The 27,500-nt window shown below is 39.3% G+C and overlaps 2 protein-coding genes across 2 annotated transcripts in view; both read left to right on the top strand.

The window, feature by feature from the left end:
* Positions 1-6,032: 6,032 nt before the first annotated feature.
* On the top strand, positions 6,033-18,385 carry LOC144956339 (uncharacterized). The gene is made up of 5 exons (XM_078886836.1): positions 6,033-6,530; positions 8,070-8,266; positions 11,488-11,624; positions 13,715-13,872; positions 18,233-18,385. Exons 1-5 carry the CDS (start codon positions 6,525-6,527, stop codon positions 18,383-18,385), a joined length of 651 nt encoding a protein of 216 aa, XP_078742962.1. The 5' UTR covers positions 6,033-6,524.
* A 269-nt stretch (positions 18,386-18,654) lies between these two features.
* The window catches only part of LOC144956338 (uncharacterized), a 26,962-nt gene continuing 18,116 nt past the window's right edge, over positions 18,655-27,500 (top strand). The window contains exons 1-4 of the mRNA XM_078886835.1: positions 18,655-18,735; positions 23,995-24,085; positions 24,794-24,876; positions 26,859-26,953. Of these exons, the coding sequence (XP_078742961.1) occupies positions 18,655-18,735; positions 23,995-24,085; positions 24,794-24,876; positions 26,859-26,953 (350 nt within the window). The remainder of the gene's footprint in view (positions 18,736-23,994; positions 24,086-24,793; positions 24,877-26,858; positions 26,954-27,500) is intronic.

The raw sequence follows: 27,500 nt of genomic DNA, 5'->3' as shown, positions 1-27,500 counted from the left end.
TATGATGTGAAAGGCTGGATGCATGTATTATTGTGCGGCTATGTGGTCTAGTGGTATGAGTATGTATGACATTCGCTTATGGATAGGAAACGTCCTGGGTTCGAGCCTCTCTAGGCGCATAGTTGAGTTCTTGGAAAAGGCTTTTTTACTCATTTACTTTTATCACCGTATTAAGGTGTAAAATGATACCTGGCCGTTAACAGCGTTGTCTCTGTCCGAGAAAATTGTAATTTAGCCTAACAGGCGTCATGTCTCGTCCTACATGTCAAGTGTTGCTGTTGGCCAGGGACCCCTTGTAAAGCGCTTTGAGCACGTTTAGTGAATATTGCTCTATATAAAAGCTCAATAGAAAAAAAAAAACATTTTTTAATGTAGCCAAAAAAACGTGCAACGGAGAAGAGTGGCGTACCATTTCAAGTCAACCGTCACCTATGAGATGGTACCGGAAGTAAACAAGTAAGTAAGTTAAGTAGTATGGGGAAAAGAGAAGAATAAAAATCAAACATTTAGAATTCGCATTATTATGTATTCAATCAAAAGATCTGAAGAAGCGTGTATGAAAGGTACCAGACAAAGCAAGAAAGAAAAATACAGGAAAAAAAATACCATCCCAAAAACTCAGTCAACCTGGACTGGGAATCGAACCTGAGACCTTCTGATTACCAGTCAGACGTCCTACCTTTGTCTCTCAATGAATTCAATCATAATAGTGAGTAATATCCACTAAACTTGCTCAAAGCACTTTACAAAGGGTCCCGGACCAACAGCAACACGTAACATAATATAAAACGGGACATGGCGATATTATTACAATTTTTTTCCGACAAAGACAACGCTGTCAACTGCCAGGTATTCATTTTACACCTGAGTACGGTGAGAGAATGTGAGTAAAGAGCCTTTTCCAAGTACTCAATCAACTATGCGCCGAGCGAGGCTCGAACCCAGGATTTTCCGGTCCGAAAGCGAGTGTCAAACCATTGGACCACATAGCCGAACGTGTCTTTCTTGAGACCGTCAGTTAACTGTTAAATGGGAGCGATCTATAGATAGTTCGAAGATGACGTTACTCAGGCCTTTGTTATTGTTTTTTGCCATCCGCGTTTATGAGTAATGCTCACTGAACTGTATTAACCCGACTATAAACGTTCATGGATACACACAGTTTTGTGTGTTGGTCCGTTATACTTCCGGATGGCAATGTTATGAGCTTCTAAGCCAAGCGCATACTGTCTATATTCATGTTTTCGTCCAACCTTGTTATTGAACACATGATTTGTTGCTGTACAACGATTGGACATTTCTCAATAAAGGTAAACAGCTGCTTTGTTTATGAAATTTGTTAACATACCCATGAGTCATGCTGAGCAAAATGACCAATTGTAGCGTTGGATATTTCTCAAATTGTGAACACTTTTCACTACGTGGGTCATTTTGAGCACACTTTGCAATGTGACCAATGACCTCGAGCACATGGAAAGGGAATATAGATCATGCCCAGTATGATACCTTGTGTACCTCACGACTTTCTAATCTATAGATAGAACGAAATTGACGTCAGTCAGGTCTTTGTTATTGCTTTTTGCCATCCGCGTTTATGAGTAATTATCACTAAACTTTATTAACCAGTTATAAATGTACAAGGTTACAAAACCATGTGTAACCATGAACTTTTATAGTTCAGTGAGAATGGGAGCGATCTATATTCATGTCTACGTCCAACCAAGTCATCAATCACGTGATTTGTTGCTGTCCAACGATTGGCCATTTCTGAACAAATGTAAACACGCTGCTTTGTTTATGAATGTTGTAAACATACCCATGTGTCAAGCTGAACACAATGACCAATCGTAATGTTAGATATTTCAAAATCTGTGAACACTTTTCACTATGTAGATCACTTTGAGCACATTTTGCAATGTTACCAATGACCTCGGGCACATGGAAAGTTAATATAGATCGTGCCCATTACTCATTAACGTGGATGGCAAAAAAAACAATACCAAAGACCTGAGTGACGTCAACTTCGTTCTATCAATATCCACACAATAAATACAACAAAGACGTGTCAAAATCAAGAGATTATTAAAAAAGATGTGACATTCTTAGACCGTTTTGGGGTTTTAAAATGATCTATAAAAATAATATAATGACCTGGTTAAGGATAAGCAGATGGCTTTTTTATTTTCATTGTTATTTTTTAAAAGGAGTTTAACGTGAGATACTCGCAGCTCAACGTTATATAGATAGTATGCGATTGGCTAAGAAGCTCACACCATTGCCATCCGGAAGTATAAAGGACCAACACACAAAACGGTGTGTAACCATGATCGTTCATAGTCTGGTTAATACATTTTAGTGAGAATTACTCATACACGCGTATGGCCAAAACCAATAACAAATACTTGAGTGACGTCAACTTCGAACTTTCTATAGTTGTAATTAGATTCACACAGTTGAGGGTGCGAAGTTGCCGAGTGATTAAGGCGTTGCACTGTGATCCGGAAAGTTCCCAGGTTCGAGCCCTACTTCAGGCACTTTCGTTTTGTTTTTTTTCCTTGGGCAAGATTATTAACCCCCAATTTGCTCACTTGGACAACATGGGTGATTTCTGTTGGCATCAGACATCTTGTTTGATGAATTATCTATATTCCTTCGTGGAATGCCTACATACCAGTATCATTACTACTACTACTACTACTACTACTACTACTACTACTACTACTACTACTACTACTACTACTACTACTCCTACTCATACTACTACTACTACTACTACTACTACTACTACTACTACTACTACTACTACTACTACTACTACTACTAAAATTACTACCGTTACTTCTATTGCTGCTACTGCTACTAATGATTATACTAATGCCTACATCCCCTATATTTTGTTTTTATTTCCAATTCCAATTTTATTTATTGTCCAACAATAGTCTACACTTTATTATATTTCACTTTCTATACTGCAATACACAGTTCCTCCCCGCCTCCCCTCTTTTCACTTAATTAATCGCGCACCTTTTATAAATATCGATTGTTCTATTTTAATTCATGCTTCCTTACAAAGGAGCATGCTATTTCCTGTCCATCAATGTTTTTGTTTATTCATCTTGGCAACGCCACAACTGCATTATCTCATTCGTCTGTTGTGTTTCATTCATCCTGTTTTGTTGATAAAGGGGAAACCCGAAACGTCCGTTTTATCCTTTTTCGTATATTAAATTGAAGCTTTCATTCAATTTCACATTTTTATTTATCCAAATGATAGTAAGCAATTGTTATTGTCCTTTTAGCGCTATAAAAACCGGGATAAGCTCCGATTCCATGAACCTAGGGCTCTGAAGGACCACTACTACTACAACTGGGGACCAAACCCCAGACCTCCTGATTATAGATCGAATGAAGTTGACGTTACACGGGTCTTTGTTATTGTTTTTTGCCATTCACGTGTATGAGTAATTCTCACTTAGTTGTATTATCCAGACTATAAAAGTTCATGGTTACAGAGAGTTTTGTGTGTTGGTCCGTTATATTTCCGGATGGCAATGTTGTGAGCTTCTTAGCCAAGCGCATACTATCTATAGATCAGTCTTGTCCTAAGGTAGAGATTGAGTAATAGGAGTGATGTTTGAAAAGGAGGGAGAAGGAGGACGGATATGAGAAAAACTTGTAATAGGGTTCAACAGTCTTGACGTCACTTCCCTCGTATTGACGCATTGTTACTTAGTAACTGGTTCTAAACTATCGGAACTATGGCGGTGCCTTAATGAAATACTTATCCGACGAGCATAAAAGTGTAATAGAGGAGAAAAACATGATCATGATTTGACTCTTATACATTCTGATCACATGACATGTGAAAAAGTTGTAGCCAGCATAAAGAATAAAAAAGTACCGATTTCCTTTGTTTAGAACCAAGCTACTGGTTGCTGGACGGACGTGACGTCAGACTATTGAATCCGATTGAAGGTTCCTCTGTGACCTATTGTTGCTATGCCTCTCAAGCTATTGACGTGGATGCCTTTTTAACTATTATCTTATAGTATGAGTCTTCAGTTCTTCAATCAACATGCAATGCATACACTTTTGAAAATTACGTCAGTCATTGTATATTTTATTTAAACTAGTCTAACAAACATTTAAGTTGTTTTATTTTTGACTCGAAAATTTAAAATATAGATAGTATGCGCTTGGCAAAGAAGCTCATAACATTGCCATCCGGAAGTATAACGGACCAACACACAAAACTCTGTGTAACCATGAACTTTTATAGTCTGGTTAATACAGTTTAGTGAGAACTCATCTTCGAACTATCTATAGCTAGTATGCAGATGACGTCACTCAGGCCTTTGTTATTGTTTTTGCCATCCGCGTTTGTGAGTTGTTCTCACTAAACTGTATTAACCAGACTATAAAAGTTCATGGTTACACAGAGTTTGTGTGTTGGTCCGTTATACTTCCGGATGGCAATGTTGTGAACTCCTTGGCCAAGCGCATTCTATCTATAGATAGTGTGAGCTTGGCTAAGAAGCTCATAACATTGCCATCCGGAAGTATAACCGACCAACACACAAAACTGTGTGTATCTATGAACGTTTATAGTCGGGTTAATACAGTTCAGTGAGCATTACTCATACATGCGGATGGCAAAAAAAAAAAACAATAATAAAGACCTGAGTGACGTCTTCTTCGAACTATCTATCGATGGAATGAAGTTGTCGTCACTCAGGTCTCTATTATTGTTTTCTTTGACATCCGCGTTTATGAGTAATTCTCACTAAACTGCATTGACCAGGCTATAGATAGAATGCGCTTGGCCAAGGAGTTCACAACATTGCCATCCGGAAGTATAACGAACCAACACACAAATTCTGTGTAACCAAGAACGTTTATAGTCATGTTAATACAGTTTAGTGAGAACAACTCACAAACGCGGATGGCAAAAACAATAACAAAGGCCTGAGTGACGTCGTCTTCGAACTATCTATAGAAGTTCATGGTTACACAAAGTTTTGTGTGTTAGTCCGTTATACTTCCGGATGGCATAGCTGTGAGCTTCTTAGCCACGCGCATACTTATTAATCATTACCCGAAAGGAACAACCCACAGATTCTGAGCATCACTCACAATTTTAACACAGATGGTTGAAAAAAAAAAATGCATCATGTCGTCTCGTTTTGCGATACAATTCCTTTATCAGTGTGTCAAAATATTGTGAGAAAAACTCACTATCTGGTCCTGACCGAAATAGGTGTGTTTGGCATGTAATAAGGGTATTCAGTATAGATAGTATGCACTTGGCTAAGGAGTTCACAACATTGCCATCCGGAAGTATAACGGACCAACACACAAAACTATGTGTAACCATGATCGTCTATAGTCTGGTTGATACATTTTAGTGAGCATTACTCATAAACGCGGATGGCAAAAAAATCAATAACAAATACATAAACGACGTCATCTTCGAACTATCTATTCAGGCTTTTCCATACAGGAAATAAATAGTTGAAGGGACGAAACGGGGTAAAGGGCAGAAAATATTTTGATTGGTTAATAATGCTTAGTAACGGGCGAACCATCAATAGGATTCAATAGTCTGATGTCACGTCCGCCCAGCAATGAGCAGCTTGGTTCTAAATAAAGAAAATCGGTACTTTTTATTCTTCATGTTGGCTAGAACTTTTTCACATGTCATGTGATCGGAATGTATAAAAGTCAAAACATGATCAGATTTAAAATGTTTTTTCTCCTCTTGATACACTTTTATACTCGTCGGACAAGAATTTCTTAAGGGCGTCCGCCATTGTTCCGATAGTTTAGAGCCAGTTATTAAGTTACCATGCGTCAGTGCCAGGGAAGTGACGTCATGACTGTTGAAGGCTATTAGATGGACCGTAGTAAAAATCCATACACAGAGCTCGCTGTTCATTGGTGAATGTGTCAATGGGTTATCGAGTTTTGTCATTGTATAAAATGACTTTTTGAAGCTGGGCTTTCTCTTTTGAACATTGGATGTGTTACCAATACAAACACTCCATACCGAACTAAATGAACGTTTATCACATCAGCTTAGTGCTTTGTTGAATTTGTTAGGGGTTTTGTTCCAGAAAATTTCGCGTTTTGGTTTAAGACTTGTATGTTTGGTCATTTTAGGTAATTCCGTGCCTCACCATTAAACAAAATACTTGAGCCTTAACAAGGCTTAAATATAAAATTATATCTTAACGAAGACTACCACTTGCATAATCGTTGTGGTCTATATATCCGGGGAGTAAAATGCATCAACAATATATAATGGAGTTCAAGAATTTGTAATTTAGTTGTTACTTTATTTCCCGTATTGAAAAAAAATGCAACTAATTCATTTAGAAGATGTAGTCCAAGTAATTTTTATCGGGTTTGTGAAATGAATGCTATATCTAGCTCTAAATGGACGCTTTTAAGGAGTCGTTTGAGTACAATTAACCCAGTCTGTGAAAAACTCTAGATGCGGAGCTGTAAAGACTGTCAAGGATAAAATGAAGGTAAATATTATGAAGAAAAAAAGATAAAGTGAGAAATGAACGAATTCGAAGGTTGACTGAAGAGAAGTATGTATCAATAAAGATGAGAGAAGATAGATTAAAATGGGTCGGACATGTTAAGAGACGAGAGAGGGAGTACCTGGGAGGAAAAGTTTTGGATATAGATAGTATGAAGTTGACGTCACTCAGATCTTTGTTATTGCTTTTTTCCATCCTCGTTTATGAGTAATTCTCACCTAACTGTATTATCTAGACTATAAAAGTTCATGGTCCGCCGTTATAATTCCGAATGGCAAGGTTGTGAGCTTCTGAGCCAAACGCATACTATCTATACAATTACCGGAAAGAGAAAAAGGGACGCCTAAAGACTAGATGGTTGAATAAAGGACGATTTGAAAGAACTGGGCCTGGAGGAAGATGATGCTATGAACCGCGATGCATGGAGATGTGGTATTCATAACGGCAGAAGAAGAAGAAGAAATATTATGAAGATCATAAATTCCAATGTCAAGATAGATGCGGTGCTAAAGTTCATCATCATATCTTGTCGTTCCAACACCGAACCCACTCCACAGCAGCTGTGGAGCATGATCAGTGCAGCCGGGCCCATCCTGGCATTCTCTAAGGATGTGCTCCATCGTCTGCTCGGGGCATCCACATGTCCACACGCTAGTCTCAGCCAGTCCCCACTTTTTCATGCTTCCAGCTGTTCTCCCAATGTGTGCCCTTGCTCTGTTCAATGTTACCCATTCATTTCCGGGGAGCTCAGTTCCGTAGGGCAGTTCTTCTCTCGGATCTTCAACAGCTTCATTTGCATGGTTGTCCCACTCTCTCCACGTGGAAAGCCTGTATACAGCTGCATGGTCAGTGTTGATGCTTTCTTCCGTCATGAAGCTCTTTCTCGACTTCAGTCTACTTGTCGTTGGGTTGTGGTCATGGAAGGAGTGCCTTGGGTCCATTTCCTGTTTATATTGTTTATATTTCTGGGATTTGGAAGCAGTGGCTCTTCAAATGTGTGGACGTGCTAAAGTAATTGGTAATAAGCAAAATGAATAAGACACCATCAAAAGAGAACAAAAATACTAATCATTGAACGTTTTGGACTCAAAACTATTCTTTAGCTAATAACGAAAACAATAAAAACATACATGCATCGCTTAATGGCTTTTATTTAAGGACAACAGGACTTGTACTGAATCCTGTTATAACCATAGCATTGAGACAATTAGTTGCCTTGTTCAGAAATGGGTCTTGTCGTATGACACTCGCCTTCGGATCGAAAGTTCCTGGGTTCGATTCCCACTCTGGGCGGTGCAGAGTCGAGTCCTTAGAAAAGGGTCTTTACTCTTTGTAAAATGAGTGCCTGGGCGTTAACAGCGTTGTCCTTGTCGGAAATCTTGCAATAACTTCTAATAGGCCTCATGTCTCGTTTTACATGTGAAGTGTTGCTGTTGGCTAGGGGCCCATTGTAAAGCGCTTTGAGCCATATTTGTGGATATTGCGCTAAATAAACGATCATTTTATTTGTCTTCCAAACAGTCCCTGCCCTTTCTGATGCTGATATGCCTGGTGGCTTCCCAGTGCAGTGCAAATGAAAAACAGGATACCATTCAGCCCTTACTGGACGCATTATCGAACACCATTCAAGAGATTATGACCAATATTGAAGACATCAAGGAGACCGTGTTCCATCTGGGGCGACAAACCATGCTGCAGCAGTTTGCTATGGAGGAAAAGTAAGAACTTTAAAAATACTTTTATATATATAGCGCATTATCCACTAAACGTGCCCAAAAACGCTCTAAAGAGGGTCCTTGACCTTGACCTAGAGCCACACGTAACATGCAGAACGAGACTTGACGTCTGCTTACAGTTTGGTTTTTTTTTTTTTTTGGCCAACAGAGACAACGCTGTTAACGGCTAGGTACTCATTTTACACATGAGTACGATGAGAGAATGTGAGTAAAGAGCGCTTTTCAAGGACTGAACAATGTGCCGAGCGAGGCTCGCACCCAGGGCCTTCTGATCCAAAAGCGAGTGTTCATACCACTAGACCCCATAACCGCACACTTGTGTTTTTTTAGTGTTTTTACTTAAACGATGACATGCAACTTATTCGCCCGGATATACGATGACGCTTGACTTATTCTGACCTGTGGGTCCCTGGTTCGATTCCAAACTGTTATAGACCCAAATTATTTGAGTCCTGGAAAAGGCGTCTTACACACACTTCTCTCATTATACATAGATGCAAAATTAGTAACTGGCAGAGAACAGCGTCATTAGAATATTATGTTAAAATATACACTTGTGTGACAACTGAAATATCAAGCAGATATCGACTAGTCGTTAAAACGGCTAATCGGGACGATCTTGCTGCCACAGACATTTCCCGATTAGAGAGATCCAACTGTACTTATTCATATAATATTATTTGTTAAAACATTTATTTATATGTTTATTTATTTATGCAGTATTTATTTATTCACTTAAGCACTTAATATGCGGCTATGTGGTCTAGTGGTATGACACTCGTTTCGGATCGGAAGGTCGTGGGTTCGAACCTCGCGCTCGGCGCATAGTTGAGTCCTTGGAAAAGGCTCTTTACTCACATTCTCCCACCGTACTCAGGTGTAAAATGAGTACCTGGCCGTTAACAGCGTTGTCTTTGTCCGAAAAATTGTAATATCGCCTAACAGGCGTTATGTCCTGTCCTACATGCTAAATGTTGCTGTTGACCAGGGACCCCTTGTAAAGCGCTTTGAGCACGTTTAGTGAATATTGCGCTATATAAAAGCTCAATGTTTTTAAAAAAATTATATTACCATACTGAATTTCAGGCAAAGGAGTCATTTTCATTGTGGTATTCGAGTGGTTTGTGGTGAAAGTAAAGGATTCCAAAATTATTAGAGGATCTCTGTATTTATTTATGATTTAGTTATTCATCTAAGTACTATACATTCATTAAATTCTGCGTTTACAAAAGAAACTAGACCGTTTATATTTGCTATCATTTCGCATAAGAGAAAACATATTAGTACGGCGTATAGATATATCTTAAAGAAGTAGACAATTTTTTTTCTTTCTGTTGATGTATCACATGCCTTTATTGTCACAAGTCAGGAGCAGATTATGCGCACCGCTAAACAGATCGGTACCAAAGTTATGTTGTAAAAGATCACCAAAAATAAAATTTCAGATATTATGTATTCTTTTCTAACCCTCTCCTTACCAACTATAGGAAAATCGTCACATTTGTTACGATTCAACCAACATTTTTCTTATTCAAATTTCTCTTGTACATCATAAAATTCAAATAAAATTAACTGTGTGTTGTAGAACATGTTTTGTTAAAGAAATTATTTATCGCAAGAACTTTACTGCTATTGTGTTTGAGTGATAAAAAATATATTTTTGTGTTGGGTGTACAGTTTTGGGTAAAGTCCTGAAAATGGCTGGTAAAGGGAGAGTTAAAAAGCAACTGTTGCCGCTCAGTGAGCTTGATTTGGTCACAAACCTGTAATTGGATTCAATAGTCTGATGTCACGTCGCCCAGCAATGGCGGCCATCGTGGTTCTAAACAAAGAAAATCTGTACTTTTTATTCTTTATGCTGGCTAGAACTTTTCATATGTCTTGTGATCAGAATGTGTAAAAGTCAAAACATGGTCAGATTTATAATGTTTTTTTTTTCCTCTGGATACGCTTTTATGCTCCTTGAAGAAATATTTCATAAGGGCGTCCGCCATTCTTCCGATAGTTTAGAACCAGTTACTAAGTTACCATGCGTCATTACGAGGGAAGTGACGTTACGATTGTTGAAGCATTTTCGACCAAAGCTGACCCCTTTGCACAAAGTCGCTCGACTGAGATGGGGCACGTGAACACTAGGACTTGGATCAGAATCTGTGGGACGGCATTTTGTTTACGGACGAATTCGATTTTTGAAGTTGAGCCCAGAGACAAACGAATTTCGTGCTATCGACGTCAAGGTGACCGTTTCAAAATGACGAAATCATTACTGAAGAAACAAGACGAGTAAATATTAGGGATCTGTGATAGCCTGGGGAGTGTTTTTTTATTTTTTTTTTATTTGAGCTTTATATAGCGCAATATCCACTAAATGTGCTCAAAGCGCTTTACAAGGGGCCCCTGGTCAACAGCAACATTTAAAATATAGGACGGGACATGCCGCCTGTTAGGCGATATTACTATTTTTCGGACAAAGACAAGGCTGTTAATGGCCAGGTACTCATTCTACACCTGAGTACGGTGAGAGAATATGAGTAAAGAGCCTTTTCCAAGGACTCAACTATGCGCCGAGCGCGAGGCTCGAACCCAGGACCTTCCGATCCAAAAGCGAGAGTCATACCACTAGACCACATAGCCGCACAATGTTCATTGGCGGTAGAAAAACTGAGCCAATACCTATCAACCAAAGACTCCAGACATGAACCCAATTGAACAAAGGTGGGACTGCTATGAAAAGAAAGCTAAAAATATTTTTTGAGTGGACAAGAATGCTGTACAAATTACAATGTACGCTCGACAGGCAAAATCCAATCTTAAATGATATACCAGCAGATACGGTCCATCAGCTAACATCATCAATGAGGCAAAAAGTTGTGACCCTGATCAATTCTACGGATGGACATAGAAATAAAGAAGTGCGTTATGTGTTCTGATTTCAATTTTGCGCGAGATTTTGCAAAATCGATTCTTAATGACAGGTTTTAAACATCTGGGAAATTTTTAAAAGTTTACACAAAATCAATCAACTATACCCTAAGGAAACTAGTTTTGTCTAGTTTCCAAATATGTATATGTCATTGTATTTGTTCCAACAGGTATCAAACTATTAGCGAAAACAAACTATCTAGTTTCTTTTGTAAACGACTATAATATATTTATTTACTCACTTATTAATATACAATACATGTTAACATTCTGAATTCCAGCCTGAGAAGTCATTTTGATTCGGGTATTCGAGTGATTCGTGGTCAAAACAGAGGACTCAAAAATTATCAAAGCAGTTCCAGTATAGGGGATGGCGTAAATGCTTGTCACGACCATGCCAACTACAACTCTACGTTAGGTAAGTAGATGAACCATACCAACATAAAGCCGTTTCGAGGCGATGGGCTGCAAATGATAGAAACTTAACTTTTACATTTCTGATTACTTTAAATTTAAAATCCCTCTGTGGCTAGCACAGAAATGCTCAACTCGACTCCCAAGCAACACCCTTTATGTTCAAAGCAACACTCTACATACTCAAAGTAACACCCTTTATGTTAAAAAAACACCCTTTATGTTCAAAGCAACACTCTTTATGTTCAAAGCAACACTCTTTATGTTCAAAGCAACACCCTTTATGTTCAAAGCAACACCCTTTATGTTCAAAGTAACACCCTTTATGTTAAAAAAACACCCTTTATGTTCAAAGCAACACTCTTTATGTTCAAAGCAACACTCTTTATGTTCAAAGCAACACCCTTTATGTTCAAAGCAACACTCTACATACTCAAAGTAACAACCTTTATGTTCAAAGGAACTCTCTACATTCTCAAAGTAACACCCTTTATGTTCAAAGCAACACTCTACATTCTCAAAGTAACACCCTTTATGTTCAAAGGGACTCTACAGGCTCAAAGTTAACACCCTTTATATTCAAAAGCAACAACCTTTATGTTCAAAGGAACTCTCTACATGTTTAAAGTAACACCATTTATGTAAAAAGCAACTCTCTCCAGGCTCAAAGCAACACCCTTTATGATTAAAGTGACTCTCTACATGCTCAGAGCAACAAAATTTATGTTAAAAAAATTAAAATAAAAATAAAATAAACTCCCTTTATTCATCCCTAATGGGAAATCTGTCTGTAGGGTCTATTCCAAGGGAAGACTGGAATTTACCAGACGTCAGTCGCAGTGCAGCACTGCTAAAGAGCTAAGGCGTGGTGACTTGCTCAAGGCCACACAACGAGGCGGGGAGTCGAACTAGGTACCTTTTGGGTACGAAGCAAAGAACGTCCAGCTGGGCCACGCTGTCTCCCCGCTATTCAAAGAAATCGAAAAATACTCTAAGCAACACCCTTTATGTTCAAAGCAACACTCTATATGCTCAAAGCAACACCCTTTATGTTCAAAACAGCACTCTACATACTCTAAGCAACACCCTTTATGTTCAAAGCAACACTCTATATGCTCTAAGCAACACCCTTTATGTTCAAAACAGCACTCTACAACTCTAAGCAACACCCTTCATGTTCAAAGCAACTCTCTACATGCTCAAAGCAACTACCAACTTGTTCAAAGCAAATCCCTATACACTCAAAGCAATTCCCTTCAGCCATTTTTGTCTGTGTGCCACTCGTCCGTCTATGTTTATGGAAGGCCTATTAACTCACTCAACACAAACACCGACTATATCCGTAGTTTACCCGGGTTACTTTTACCCCATGCCTATTTTATTACATTTTTTCTGAGACAAATTATAGGCGTAGTATCAAAGCTAATGTTTTTAGTTTTTACATGTTAATGGTAGTTGAAAAAAACTATCTATGTACATGCTATTTTTAATACATTTTTTTCTAATTTAAAAATGTAGCAAAAATCTCTAGTTAACCCTTCGACAACCCCCAACCTGGATGGCCGGGTGACTCAAATAGGGGGAGTCATACACCATTAGTCGCCTTTTATGACCCACTGGCTTGGCAGCAGCCTCTTATGGTTCTCACACTACTATGTTATGACGATCGACCCAATCAGCAAAGTCCGGTCCGGTCCGTCGCAAACCCGCCCGGTAGCATCGTCACGACACACCGTTCGACGAGATGCTCTGCTGTCTCAGGTTCTTGCCCACAGAGGTACATGTTGGACAGTCAGAAAGACCCCACCGATGAAGCGTTGGGCTATTCTTGCACCCTCTCCGTTGAAAGTTACCAATAAAGTATCGTGATATTTAACCTTTTCTCGGGTGTAAAATGAGTACCTGGCCGTTAACAGTGTTGTCTGTCCAAAATAAATGTAATATCGCCTAACAGGCGTTATGTCCTGTCTACATTTTATATGTTGCTGTTGGTAAAGCGCATTGAGCACGTTTAGTAGATATTGCGCTATAATATTCTCCTTGCTTTTATTCTCATTCATTTTACCCAAAATGTTCAATCTAATCGTGTTTCAGGTATGGGAGAGGTCATGGTCACAATGAACGGCGTGCACTTCCGTACACGTCACAATGACTACAAGCTCATCATGCCAGCCACAAACTCAAGAGAGTACGGTGCGACTGAACAGATCCCCTTCCCGGGAGTTCCCCCTGAAGTCAAGGGAACTCTCGAAGTAAGAATGAATGTGCTTTATAGAAGGAACGAAGTTGACGTTACTCAGCTCTTTGTTGTTGGTGATAAGTTCTCACTGATATAGATAGTATGCGGATGACGTCACTCAGGCATTTGTTATTGTTTTTGCCATCCGCGTTTATGAGTACTTCTCACTAAACTGTATTAACTATAAACCTTCATGGTTACATATAGTTTTTTGTGTTGGTCCCTTATACTTCCGAGTGAAAATGTTGTGAGCTTCTTAGCCAAGCGCATACTATCTATAGATAGAATGCACTTGTCCAAGGAGTTCACAACATTGCCATCCGGAAGTATAACGGACCAACACACAAAACTCTGTGTAACCATGAACTTTTATAGTCTGGTTAATACAGTTTAGTGAGAACAACTCACAAACGCGGATGGCAAAAAACAATAACAAAGGCATGTGTGACGTCATCTTCATTCTATCTATAGATAGTATGCACTTGGCTAAGAAGTTCACACCATTGCCATCCGGAATTATAACGGACCAACACACAAACTTTGTGTAACCTTGAAGGTTTATAGTCAGGTTAATACAGTTTAGTGAGAAGTACTCATAAACGCGGATGGCAAAAACAATAACAAAGACATGAGTGACGTCATCTTTGAACTATCTATAGATAGTATGCAGATGACGTCAATCAGGCCTTTGTTATTGTTTTTGCCATCCGCGTTTGTGAGTTGTTCTCACTAAACTGTATTAACCAGACTATAAAAGTTCATGTTTACACAGAGTTTATGTGTTGGTCCGTTATACTTCCGGATGGCAATGTTGTGAACTCCTTGGCCACGCGCATTCTATCTATAGATAGATCAAAGTTGGCGTCACTCAGGCCTTTGTTACTGGTTTTTTTTTTCTGCCACTCACATTTATGAGTATTTCTCACTAAACTGTATTATCAAGTTCATGATTACACAGAGTTTTGTGTGTTGGTCCCTTATAGATAGTATAATAATAATAATAATAATAATAATAATAATCTTTATTGTCCAAATTAAAGGCAATTCATGTGAGGTAAACAATGCTCAGTTTGGTTCATGGTATGAACATCAACACATTTACAAATACAGACACAGCCATACACGAACATACACGCTTGCACATTGTTTCTACACGTGTATACAAAAGAAATGAGCGTACATACAAACACATATACATACATACATACATACATACATACATACATACATACATACATACATACATACATACATACATACATGCAGACATACATACAAACCAGCATATCATCGTATATGCATGCCTACATTCATACATACATACATACATACATACATACATACATACATACATACATACATACATACATACATACATACATACATACATATATACATACACACAGACACACACACAGACAGATAGAACGATACGATATATTTGCTGGGACAGCAGATAACCATATTATAAATATAGTGTCTTATATTAAGAAGAAGATGGCAATGATTGTGATGATGATGATGATGATGATGATGATGATGATGATGATGATGATGATGATGACTACGATAATGATGATGATGATGATGATGATGATGATGATGATGATGATGATGATGATGATGATGATGATGATGATAACGACGGCGGCAATGTCGATGATGATGATTCACGACACTGCTTCTCGTTATTTTCATTGGTTGTCTCATTTTTCCACAGAAGATTTGTTAATTAATTTTATGGCGGTTGGAATGAAGGTTGTCTTATGTCGATTTGTCCGACATTTTGCTTCTAGATACCGTCTTCCGGAGCGCAGAAGTTGGAATTTTTCGTTCAGCGGATGCCTCTTTTCGTTGATAATGTTAAAAGATTTCTTCTCAACTGCATTAATATAAGTTGTGTCAAGGCTTCTAAGGTCTGTGTTAATTATTTTTGAAGCCTCTCTGAGGGTTCTATGTAGTTTGGATTTTTCTTTTGTTCCACAGCTTCCATACCACGTTGTGATGCCAAACGAAACGATACTCAATATTAATGACTTGTAGATTTGTATCATGGTCTTTCTGTTCACATTGAAAGACCTTAATTTTCTGAGTATATACAAGCGCTGGTTACATTTTTTGATGACATTGTTGGTGTGCGATTCAAATCTTAGACTGTTATCTATAATTACACCAAGGTATTTAAACGTTTCAACAGTTTCAACCGCCTGATTGTTAATTTTTGTTATTTGTCTTGCTCTTTTTCCTATTTTTCTGTGATCAAACAGTTGTTCCTTTGTTTTTGTTACATTGAGCTCTAGACAGTTATCGGCACACCATTTGCTGAATTTACTAACTTGCTCAGTGTATTTAAATTCGGAGACGGAATCATTGAGCAGGCCGAGTATTGCGGTGTCATCAGCATACTTGATGAGTTGGCAGTTATCAAAGCTAGCCACACAATCGTTTGTATAGAGGATGTAAAGTAGAGGTGAGCTTACACACCCTTGTGGGCATCCGTTTGAAAGAGTTTTTACTGATGATATATTTGAGCCTACTCTGACATGTTGGGGGCGATCGATGAGAAAGTTGTTATACCAGTTGATGAGGTAATGGGGAAGGTTTAGAGCATGCAGTTTACTAATTAATATGTTGGTTTTCATGGCATTAAAGGCAGACGAAAAATCGACGTATAGGATTCGGCAGTAGTTGGCGGGTGAAACATCCAAGTGATTTGATATTGAATGCATCACTGTGAGGAGTGCGTCTTCCACACTAAGATTTTGTTGGTAGGCAAACTGATATGGATCAAGTATGTGTTGGTCATATATAAATTGCAACAGCTCTCTTTTCAGAATCTTTTCCAGACATTTCATAATAATTGATGTTAAAGCAACAGGTCTATAATCATTCAGCTGAGTTGGTGGATTCTTTTTGGGTACTGGAATTATAGTCGATGTTTTCCATATAATTGGGATTTTCTGTTCATCTATTGAACGTTGGAAAATAGGCAAGAAAGGGACAGCTAGTTGGTTGTTACAGTTTGAAATGAGTTCCCCACTAAGTCCATCTGGACCTGGTGCTTTTTTCTTTTACATAATTTAAGAACATTGATGACCGCCTCTTCTTCGATTTCTGGCGGAGGAGACGTATTTTTTGTTATGATATTAATTTTTGAAAGTACGTTGTCAATGGTGTCGAATCGACAGTAAAACTTATTTAATTCCTCGATATTCATATGTGTGTCATTGTTAAAATCTGTCTTTTTGTTGTTAACGCCACCCATTTCTTTAATCATCCTCCACGCCTGCGATGCATTTGAATTTTTAAGGTTTGTTTCCATTTTATCTTTATATTTACGTTTTTCTTCATAAATTACCCTCTTTAATTGTTTTTCTGCCTCGTGCTGCTTGTTTTTGTCCCCACTCATATGAGCGATTTTCTTCATATTTATAAATAACTTAACTCGTTTGTTGACCCAAGGTTTGTTGTTGTTAAATATTTTAATCCTTTTAGTGTCCACGCACGTATGCGCTTGGCTAAGAAGCTCAGAACATTGCCATCCGGTAGCATAACGGACCAACACACAAACAAAACTGTGTGTATCCATGAACGTTTATAGTCGTGTTCATACAGTTCAGTGAGTATTACTCATAAACGTGGATGGCAAAAAAGAATAACAAAGATCTGAGTGGCGTCATATTCGTACTATCTATACTTCATGATGGTAATGTTGTGAGCTTCTTAACCAAGCGCATACTATCTATAGGCTAAACCAATACCAAAAAAAAAAGAAACTGATCAGCGCAGAACCAGATAACAAGACGTAATTTTTTATTTTTAAAAAAATTGAGGTTTTATATATAGCGCATTATCCACTAAACATGCTCAAAGAACTTTACAAAGGGTCCCTGACCAACAGCAATACGTAACATAAAGAACAAGACATGACGCCTGTCAGGCGATAATACAATTTTTTTCCGACAGAGACAACGCTGTTAACGGCCAGGTACTCATTTTACACCTGAGTACGGTGAGAGATTGTGAGTAAAGTCTTTTCTAAAAATTAAAATATGCACCGAGCGACGCTCGAACCCAGGACCTTCCGATCCGAAAGTGAATGTCATAACACAAGACCATATATCCGTGGAAATGCGCTGTATAGATAGTTCGAAGATGACGTCACTCAGGTCATTGTTATTGTTTTTTGCTATCCGCGTTTATGAGTAATGCTCACTGAACTGTATTAAGCAGACTATAAACTATCATGGATACCCACAGTTTTGTGTGTTGGTCCCTTATACTTCCGGATGGCAATGTTATGAGCTTCTTAGCAATGCGCATACTATCTCTAAACGTGAACCATTCAAATTCCTATACTATGTATTCCGCAGGATCAAATCGCTGAGATGCGTGAATGGTTTCGAGCCTTCCAGACACAAAACACTTCCATCAGGGACTACACGAAATATTTCAAGCCCGTCCTGTGTTATTTGGAGGGAGCCCGGACCATACCAGATAGGTTGGAAGAACTTGCCGACAGTTAAAGGCATCACTTGAAGGCCAAATCTTGGCTGGATATGCATGAAAAGATAAATTAAAGGCCTCGTCATAAGGTACTTCAAACCCGTTCTGCGTTATATGGAGGGGGCTTGAACTACGCCAGAGGGGATGGAAGAACTTGTCGGCAATGAAAGGCATCACTTGGAGGCCACATCTAGACTGGATATGCAGAAATAAGTCAAAGGGCCAGTGACAAAGGACTTCGAACCCGTCCTACGTTATATGGAGGAGGCCTGGACCACGCCAGGGGGAGATGGAAGAACTTGCCGACAGTGAAAGGCCAAGTCTATGCTGGATATGCAGGAAAAAGTACGTCAAAGAGCCAATGATAATGGTTGGTTTAAAGTCAAGTGAGCTATCCTGCATGCTTGAAATGTTTTGACAAAGTTATTCGAACGTCGTTATTTTAGAATATGTATAGGTAGTGTGCGCTTGGCTAAAAAACTTAATACATGTCCTTCCGGAAATATAGCGGATCAAAACACAAAACTATGTTTAACCATGAACTTTCAAATCTGGTTAATACAGTTTAGTAAGAATTACTCATAAACATGGATGGCAAAAAAAAACAATAACAAAGACCCGAGTGACGTCAACCTGATTCTATCTATTTTAGTCCTTATTTATTTTTTGAAACGTCAATGGTTCTAACTGAGTATTTGGGACAAAGCAGGTGATATTATCTGAATCTGAAAAAAAAGTCGAGATTTTTTAATCATTTGGGTTAAAATAAAAGGATTACTTTCAACGATAAAGAAAAGAAGAAAAAAAAAAACAATCATATTTTACCCGTTTCAGAAGACACGGCACTCTAGAAAAAGGCTTTCTCGAAGGAAAAAGAAAGAGATGAAGGTAAAGAAAATTCTGAACAAATAACATCAAAGAAATTATGACTGGGATGGGATTGAATAAATGTATGAGACTGTAATGCATCGTGGGCTTAGATAATGCCAAGTAGCCGAATGTCAACGCACCATTTGTGAACATTTATAACAATATTTTTACACAGTAATTAGAAGAGCAATTGTATTTTCCTACCCCTAATTTTGAAAAAACCCTAGAAGTCTATTAATTGCAGAGTAAAAACGTAGTTGTTGAATAAAAACAATAATTCAACGATTGCGCAATACTTTCACTCAATTCATTGGTTTAAATACAGGTTAAAACGACTGCTGATTGGTCATTTGAAATAGTCTTATGGTTAGTAGGACTGCAAATCTCACGTCTTTTAGTTAGGGGGAGGGAGGGGGGGGTCAAATTGCCATTATTGCAGTGCAGTCGAAGAAACACACTACTACTATGTTATGATGAGCTATCTAGGACGCAAAGGCATCTCCGCAATCGTGTACGGTCGCAAACCCATCCGGTCGCTTCGTCACAACGAAACGTTCAACAAGATTCTCTGCGGTTCGGGCTCTTGGCCACAACGGGTACATATTGGACAGGTGGCAAGTCCCCACTGAAAAAGTGAACGTGCCTTGAGGCAGGTCCTCGACCGAAGTTTGTTCGCTACCACCCAGTATTTCCTCCTGCTGGTGGAAAAGTCTGGCAACTTCTCCCCCAGTTTCGAGGAGTCGATGTTCCCACCCCATCGACGGACCAAATTTGTCCAAACCGCCTTCCATCTTGTATATCATGCAGCTCTGTCCCTAGTCAGGGAAGCTGCGTACAAGGGTTGCCAGGACTTATTTCGGCTCGAAACAGGAGCGCCGCCCATCATGCGCTCGAGAGGGGTATCCCCATATTTGATCTTATAAGTGAATCGCGGATTGATAAGAATAACCATCACTCACTTGGCAAGAGATCGTAGCTGAATTATCTTCTGTAGGGAATATTTCAACGAGCAAGATCTAACAACTGTAGGCCAACCTTAATTTTTCATCGATTATTCACAATTCTGAAAATAGGACCATATCAATGAAAATAATTATTATGGATGGGCGTAAGGATGGGCGGTAGTTGTATTCACTGCTCAATATCTTCGTAAGTACTTGATACTGATTTTAAAAATTCTAAAATGAAACTATAGATAGTAGTGCCGCGCTGAGGACCGGACCGAGGACCGGTCCCACGGTCTTTTAGCTGTGAACCGTGGTCTGGTCCCAAAGAGGAAGACCGCCGGCGGTCCTCACTTCTTATCACCTTTCAACGGTCTGGCGCCATACTACTTCCCCAGCGATTCGTTGCCTCGGTCCTTTGCCTATCTTCCACCAATCACCACCCATCCCACTTAATTAATCGCACCCACCCCCCTTTGCCATACACTAAACGACACAGACGACCATAGAGGCAGACGACCACCTCCCTCCACTCCGCAAACCGCCCTTTCGTGTGTGAGATGGGGGGAACAGGAGGCGCACGCCTTGGACGATTCCATTATACGGGGTAAATTTCAAAATTTACTACACCATAATGATCGCAATGACAATGATCTATGATGAAGGCATGACCCCTCTTCTCTAATGGGTTATTGTTTGAAATGTATGTGACTACTAAAGATGTGTGTGTGTGTGTGTGTGTGTGTGTGTGTGTGTCTCAAACCTAGCAAGTTGCAAGTCTGATTTTTTGTTTTCTTTTGTCCATCTCTTGTCGCCACTCCTTTCTATCGCATTGTTGTCATTTAAAATAATACAATAATATTAAAATTTCGTTTGGTGTTTTAACTAATCAAATAATATGAGTTTCATTAGTTTCTTCCTTCCAAAAAAACCAGTTATAACGTCTGTATTTTTAAAAGGTCCAATAGAATATTTGGGGTCCCCGATAGCTCAGTTGATAGAGCACTCTCTTTATACGCAAAGGGCCAGGATCGATCCCGGGTGCAGTCGAGTTTTTTTCTGAATCACTGTCTACTCAGCAGTGAATGGGTAGCTGGGTTTGTTAGATCTGGCGAAAAGTCACCATCGACCCCACTTATTACTTATTACTTATTACCGCATCCACCCCCTCTTATTATAACTTCACGTCTCTCTCTTACTCTTCAATGCTCGCTGCCCTCTCATGTGTGTGTGTGTGGGGGGGGGGGGGGGGGGGTAGGAGTTACGTGTGTGTATAAACGCCACGAACAACTCGATCAACGCCTTGGGTGATTCCATTATCTCCGTTAATGGGGATAAATTTCAAATTTTATTCACGCTAAATTATCGAAGTAACAATGAAGTACTGTGATCAAATAAAGAAGGCATCACCCCTCTTCTCTAATTAGGTTACAATTTGAAATGAGTGTGACTACTCCGTGTGTTTTACTCCTGTAGACCACGGTTTTCATCGTGTAGCGGTCTTTAACGGTTCAAGAATGAACGATCCCATGGTCCCAAAGGTCAAAACGGACTCTCAGGAATGTTCAATGTCGAAAAGGACCGCCGGTCCTAGGACCGGTCCTTGCGGTTTTCATTTCCCAGGGACCGTAGGACCGTGGTCCTTAAGCTTGCCAAGGACCGCCCCGCACTTATAGATAGTATGCGCTTGGCTAAGAATCTCACAACATTGCCATAAGGAAGTATAACAGACCATGAACTTTTATAGTCTGGATAATACAGTTAAGTGAGAATTACTCATAAAGGTGGATGGCAAAAAAAAAATAACAAAGACCCGAATGACGTCAACTTCATTCTATCTATACAAACCATTTTTGCGGAGCAATGGGACGAGGCTAAAAGGTGAAATAGCATCAAGAAAGGACAGACGATATTTGTCGATTTCCAATGACTTTTGAATGTTACAACATTTTAAAAAAAGATTGGCCAGCGTCCCCTAATCAACGAAATGTGAATATTATACACAAACCAAACGGAGAAAAGTCAACCAACACATTAATTTTGAAAATTGTAAAGTAGTGTTAGGACCTTTTGATTTCACCTAACAGTTTGAAAGTACTTAAATATCCATCCGTATTGAATTTCTTTAGTCGATAGGATTTCTTTGTGGAGCTATGTGCTCTATGTGGATGACACTCGCTTTCGGATCGGAAGGTCCTGGGTTCGAGCCTCGCTAGGCGCATAGTTGAGTCCTTGGAAAAGGCTATTTACTCACATTATGTCTCCGTACTCATGTGTTAAATGAGTACCTGGCCGTAAACAGCGTTGTCTCTGTCCGAAAAAAAATAGTGTTCTATAGCCTGACAGGCGTCACGTCTCGTTCTATATGTTACGTGTTGCTGTTGGTCGGGGACCCTTTGTATAGCGCCTTGAGCAGGTTTATTGGATATTGCTATATATATAAAGCTCAAGTTTTTAAGTAGTTAAATATCAATGAATTTCTTTAGTCTTCTTCTTCTTCTTCTTCTTCGTTCCTTTGATGGACATCTATGGCTGCAGTCCGATATCTTCTATGAAGTCTGTGGTCCGCTTTAGGTCCTCAGCCTCACCATAGAGCTTTGTGTTGAGTGTTGTAGGAGTGACCCAGTGGTTCGAACGTTGCACGTTGTATACTGGGCAATCCATAAGCACACGTAAAGTGGTTTCATGGTCGGTTCCACATGGGCAATAAGGGGTTGTTCCAATACCTAGCTTTGTAAACATATGTCCTCTTAGTCTATTGTGTCCTGTTCGATAGGGTTTCTTCGTTACTGTTAGTTCAGTGCCATGAATACAATATGGCCAATTCCAAGTAGACGGGCTTTCTGACATGTTTTGATGATGGAACAATATATTTTCTAAATTGATGACTATAGATAACGCCTATCCAATGATAAAAAGAATTAGGATTCAATAGTCTGATGTCACTTCCGCCCAGCAACGAGCAGCTTGGTTCAAAACAAAGAAAATCGGTACTTCTTATTCTTCATGTTGGCTAGAACTTTATCATATGTCATGTGATCAGAATGTATAAAAGTCAAAACATGATCAGATTTATAATGTTTTTCTCCTCTAGATACACTTTTATGCTCATCGGAGAAGTGTATTTCATAAGGACGTCCGCCATTGTTCCGATAGTTTAGAACCCGTTACTGAATTACTACCCGTCATTACGAGGGAAATGACGTCACGTCTGTTGAATCCTATTGCTACGATCTATTTCACGCTATAGAAACCGAGATAAACTCCGGCTTTAGAGTGTTTATGTCTATGAAGGATTTCTATTACAATGGAACTTAAACTCTTAACCCTCAGTCTCGTGTTTTGTACTTTAGCTTGATCTTGTATATAGAGAGCAATAGCCAATAAACGTGCTCAAGATGCTTTACAAAGGATCCCAGACCAACGGCAACACGTTACATGCAGAATGATACATGACGCCTGTAAGGCGATAATGCCATTTTTTGGACAGACACGACGCTGTTAACGACCAGGTACTCATTATACACCAGAATACGGTGTAAGAATGTTAGTAAAGAGCCTTTTCCAAGAACTGAACTATGCCCCTAGCAAGGCTCGAACCCAGCAGGAGCTTCCTATCCAAAAGCGAGTGTTATACCTGGACCCACATAGCCTCAGAAATTTACAATACATTCAATTTTTAGAATCTAAACCAATCCGATGTATTACCATTTTGAGACGATGTGTCACATATTATATTTATGTTTTTAAAGTTTATTCACATTATCAAATATAAATAGTATATTATTATATTAACATTATCATTTATTTTGCAGCTACGATTTGCGGCCTACACTGGAGTGAAAAACAGTCGTGAGAATTTTGCTTATCTTCCAACGACAATCATGGGGATGAATGAAACAACAGGTGAATTATAGTCGGGTTGTTGTTCTTGTTGTAGTAGTAGTAGTAGTCGTCGTCGTCGTCGTTGTCGTAGTAGTAGTAGTAGTAGTAGTAGTAGTAGTAGTAGTAGTAGTAGTAGTAGTAGTAGAAGTAGAAGTAGTAGTAGTAGTAGTAGTAGTAGTAGTAGTAGTAGTAGTAGTAGTAGTAGTAGTAGTAGTAGTAGTAGTAGTAGTAGTAGTAGTAGTAGTAGTAGTAGTAGTAGTAGTAGTAATAGTAGAAACAGTTGTAGTAGTAGTAGTAGTAGTAGTAGTAGTAGTAGTAGTAGTAGTAGTAGTAGTAGTAGTAGTAGTAGTAGTAGTAGTAGTAGTAATAGTAGTAGTAGTAGTTGTAGTAGTGGTAGTAGTAGTAGTAGTAAAATATTAAAAATAGTAGTGGTAGTTATAGTAGTCGTTGAATGAATGAGATTATGTGGCAGTGGCGTTGTTAAGATGAATCATCTTAACAACGCCACTACCACATTATCTCATTCGTCTGTAGTGTTATTCATCCTGTTTTGTTGATAAAGGGGAAACCCAAAACGTCCATTTTATCTGTTTTCGTATCTTAAATTTAAGCTTGCATTCAATGTCACATTGTTAGTTATAGAATTATCAGGTAATTTCAATTATTCTTTCTTTTTGTTGCTATTTTCCATAAAATTGTTGTTTTCATCTTTTCAAATAATTTTTCTAGGGGAGCCCATCTATGCCCAATGGAACTATCGAATACTTTGCAATCCTATCAAAAGAGATATACCTCACTCGACGCTAGTGCCGGTAAGTTTATACTCATGTTAGATATTTCTGCCTAGCAAAGATTTGAAATTAAATTTTGAAGCTTAGAAATATTATGTTGAAGGGACATCAGCTATCGGCGCTTGTAGTAGTAGTAGTAGTAGTAGTAGTAGTAGTAGTAGTAGTAGTAGTAGTAGTAGTAGTAGTAGTAGTAGTAGTAGTAGTAGAAGTAGTAGTAGTAGTAGTAGTAGTAGTAGTAGTAGAGTAGTAGTAGTAGTAGTAGTAGTAGTAGTAGTAGTAGTAGTAGTAGTGGAGAGGAGGAGGAGGAGGAGGAGGAGGAGGAGGAGGAGGACGACGACGACGACGAGGAGGGGAATGAGGAGTAGGATTAGAGGAAGTGAGTGAGGATGAAGGGGAGAAGGAGGCGATGAAGGAGGGAGATTAAGACAAATAGTAGCCGAGTTGTTGCTGAAGTGTATTTTTTCTACATCCCAAACGCCCTGTTGATATATAAATAGTTCCTTTATTTTGAATTCATTATGTCCCATTCTTCCCTTTTTTTAGGAAAGGTGTGTGGGGTGGGGGAGGAGGGGCAGTATAGACTCTTTTGGACATATGAAAAGTAGTTGGTTGGAGTCGTAATCCCCACGAAAGTGAAGTTTATCTTGGTTCCTGTTGTGTTTAGCGGGCAGAAGACATTTCATTGAACTCTTTGTATGGGTCGTTAGTCTAACACAAAGTATTTTCCGCCATATCAAACAATCCCAGCTTCCCTACCTCCCCTAGCGGGCAGGGAAGTACTTGCTGTGTCTTCTATCCCCTCTTATCTGTTTTCCAATTGCTTTCTGTCTTTGTCTTGGAATGAGATTGCTTGGTTTTGTCCTGACCTTGGTCGGAGTCCTTGGCTGAGAGGGAAACAGTCGAATGTATAGTTATGGTTTTGGGAGTTGATATTTTTTTCCTTGTAAATCTCTGTTATGCATTGTATTATGTTTAGTTTACATATTATATTATATGATTGGTAACATTTGAGTGTGTTCCTCTTAGTTGGGACTGTGCTTGTGTCTGGATGAGACTTTTAGGTGATCTGAAACTAAGTATTTTGAAGGTGTGCTCGTGGAATCTACATCTGTTCCCTATTTGAACCAATTCCCATTTGTCTTACCTTTTCTTTTGTGCTTAAATTGTAATTCTAGACTTTTTACTACCCAATTTTTCTTCCTTTTTACTGGCGCTGATATGACCTTAATGTGTTGCAAGCGCCGTAAAACCCTTAAAACAAAAAACAAACAATCCCAGCCTCCCGATTACTTCTCTGTGAACAAAAGGATCAAAAACTCACAATACCCGGATTCGATACCAGTCCTTGTGGGGGTATGTGATCTTGTGGTATGACACTCGTTTCGGATCGGAAGGTCCTAGGTTCGGGCCTCGCTCGGCGCATAGTTGAGTCCTTGGAAATGGCTCTTTACTCACATTCTCTCACCGTACTCATGTGTAAAATGAGTACCTGGGCGTTAACAGCGTTGTCTCTGTCGGAAAAAGCTGTAATATCGCCTAACAGGCGTCATGTCTAGTCCTTCTTGTTAAGTGTTGTTGTTGGCCAGGGACCCCTTGTAAAGCGCTTTGAGCACTTGTAGTGGATATTTCGCTATATAAAAACTCTATTTTTTTCTATGCATGTGTGACGAGTACTCTATTACTCAGGTATCGGGACCGTCAACCCCCCCCCCCTCCCCTTCCCATAAATTCTAAATTGAGCTTTTACATAGAGCAATATCCACAAAATGTGCTCAAAGCGCTTTACAAGGGGTCCCTGACCAACAGCACCATTTAACATTAATTTAGGACGGGACATGACTCCTGGTAGTCGATGTTACAAAATTTTTTTTCGGACAGAGACAACGCTGTAAACGGCCAGATACTCATTTTACACCTGAGTCCGGTGAGAGAATGTGAGTAAAGAGGCTTCCCATCTCCCAATGCTATCTTGGTTTTCTATTCTTTATTCCTCGTGTGGTCAGGTGGATGACATGGTATACCGTGTAGGTCGGAGTAGGACCAAAGAGCAAGTCTTTAAAACCCGAGGCCAAAGATTCAAGTTGTACGATACCGCTAGGTAAGTAGGCTAAGAGAATCAATGAGGATCATAACAGGATGCCTCAAGTCAACCCCAACCCAATGGCTCCCAACACTATGTGGCATAGCACCGCCTGATATCAGAAGACAAGAATTAAACCAAAGAATGCATGCCAAAATTGAGGAGGTCACTGACAGGGTCCCATTGAAGGAGGTCCTAGAAGAAGCCCTAGCAACGTCAAGACTGAAATCAAGGAAACCTTTTAAAACTTCAAGACAACATTTCAACGTGAAAGAGGAATGACGTCGATGTGGAACCAAGACAGCCCCAGGGGAGGCGATATCATACCCGACCCAACAGAAAGAACACCTGGCTTTCTCTGCAATAGCCGAAATTCTGGGTCACCTCCAACCGCATTTTGACAGGACATGGCAGAACCGCAGCTAACATGCATAGATGGAATCTGAGAGAATCAGATGCATGCCGTCATTGCCAAGGAGGCCCTGAGACAATGGACCACATCGTCATCCACTGCCCAGTGACAAGCCTATCAGGAGGCTACGAGACAGCCTATAAGGCAGGAAAA

This window comes from Berghia stephanieae, chromosome 11 (genome assembly GCF_034508935.2).
Source record: "Berghia stephanieae isolate SIO BIC M18660-M18661 chromosome 11, UCSD_Bste_1.3, whole genome shotgun sequence".
Classification (NCBI taxonomy): Eukaryota; Metazoa; Mollusca; class Gastropoda; order Nudibranchia; family Aeolidiidae; genus Berghia; species Berghia stephanieae.
Note: the sequence above shows the minus strand (reverse complement) of the source record. Positions and strands in the feature narration are given on the sequence as shown.

Coding starts and splice junctions, on each gene's coding strand:
- LOC144956339 (XM_078886836.1), top strand. Junction 8,267..11,487: donor CAGTTTGCTATGGAGGAAAA/GTAAGAACTTTA, acceptor TCTGAATTCCAG/CCTGAGAAGTCATTTTGATT. Junction 13,873..18,232: donor AAGTCAAGGGAACTCTCGAA/GTAAGAATGAAT, acceptor TGTATTCCGCAG/GATCAAATCGCTGAGATGCG.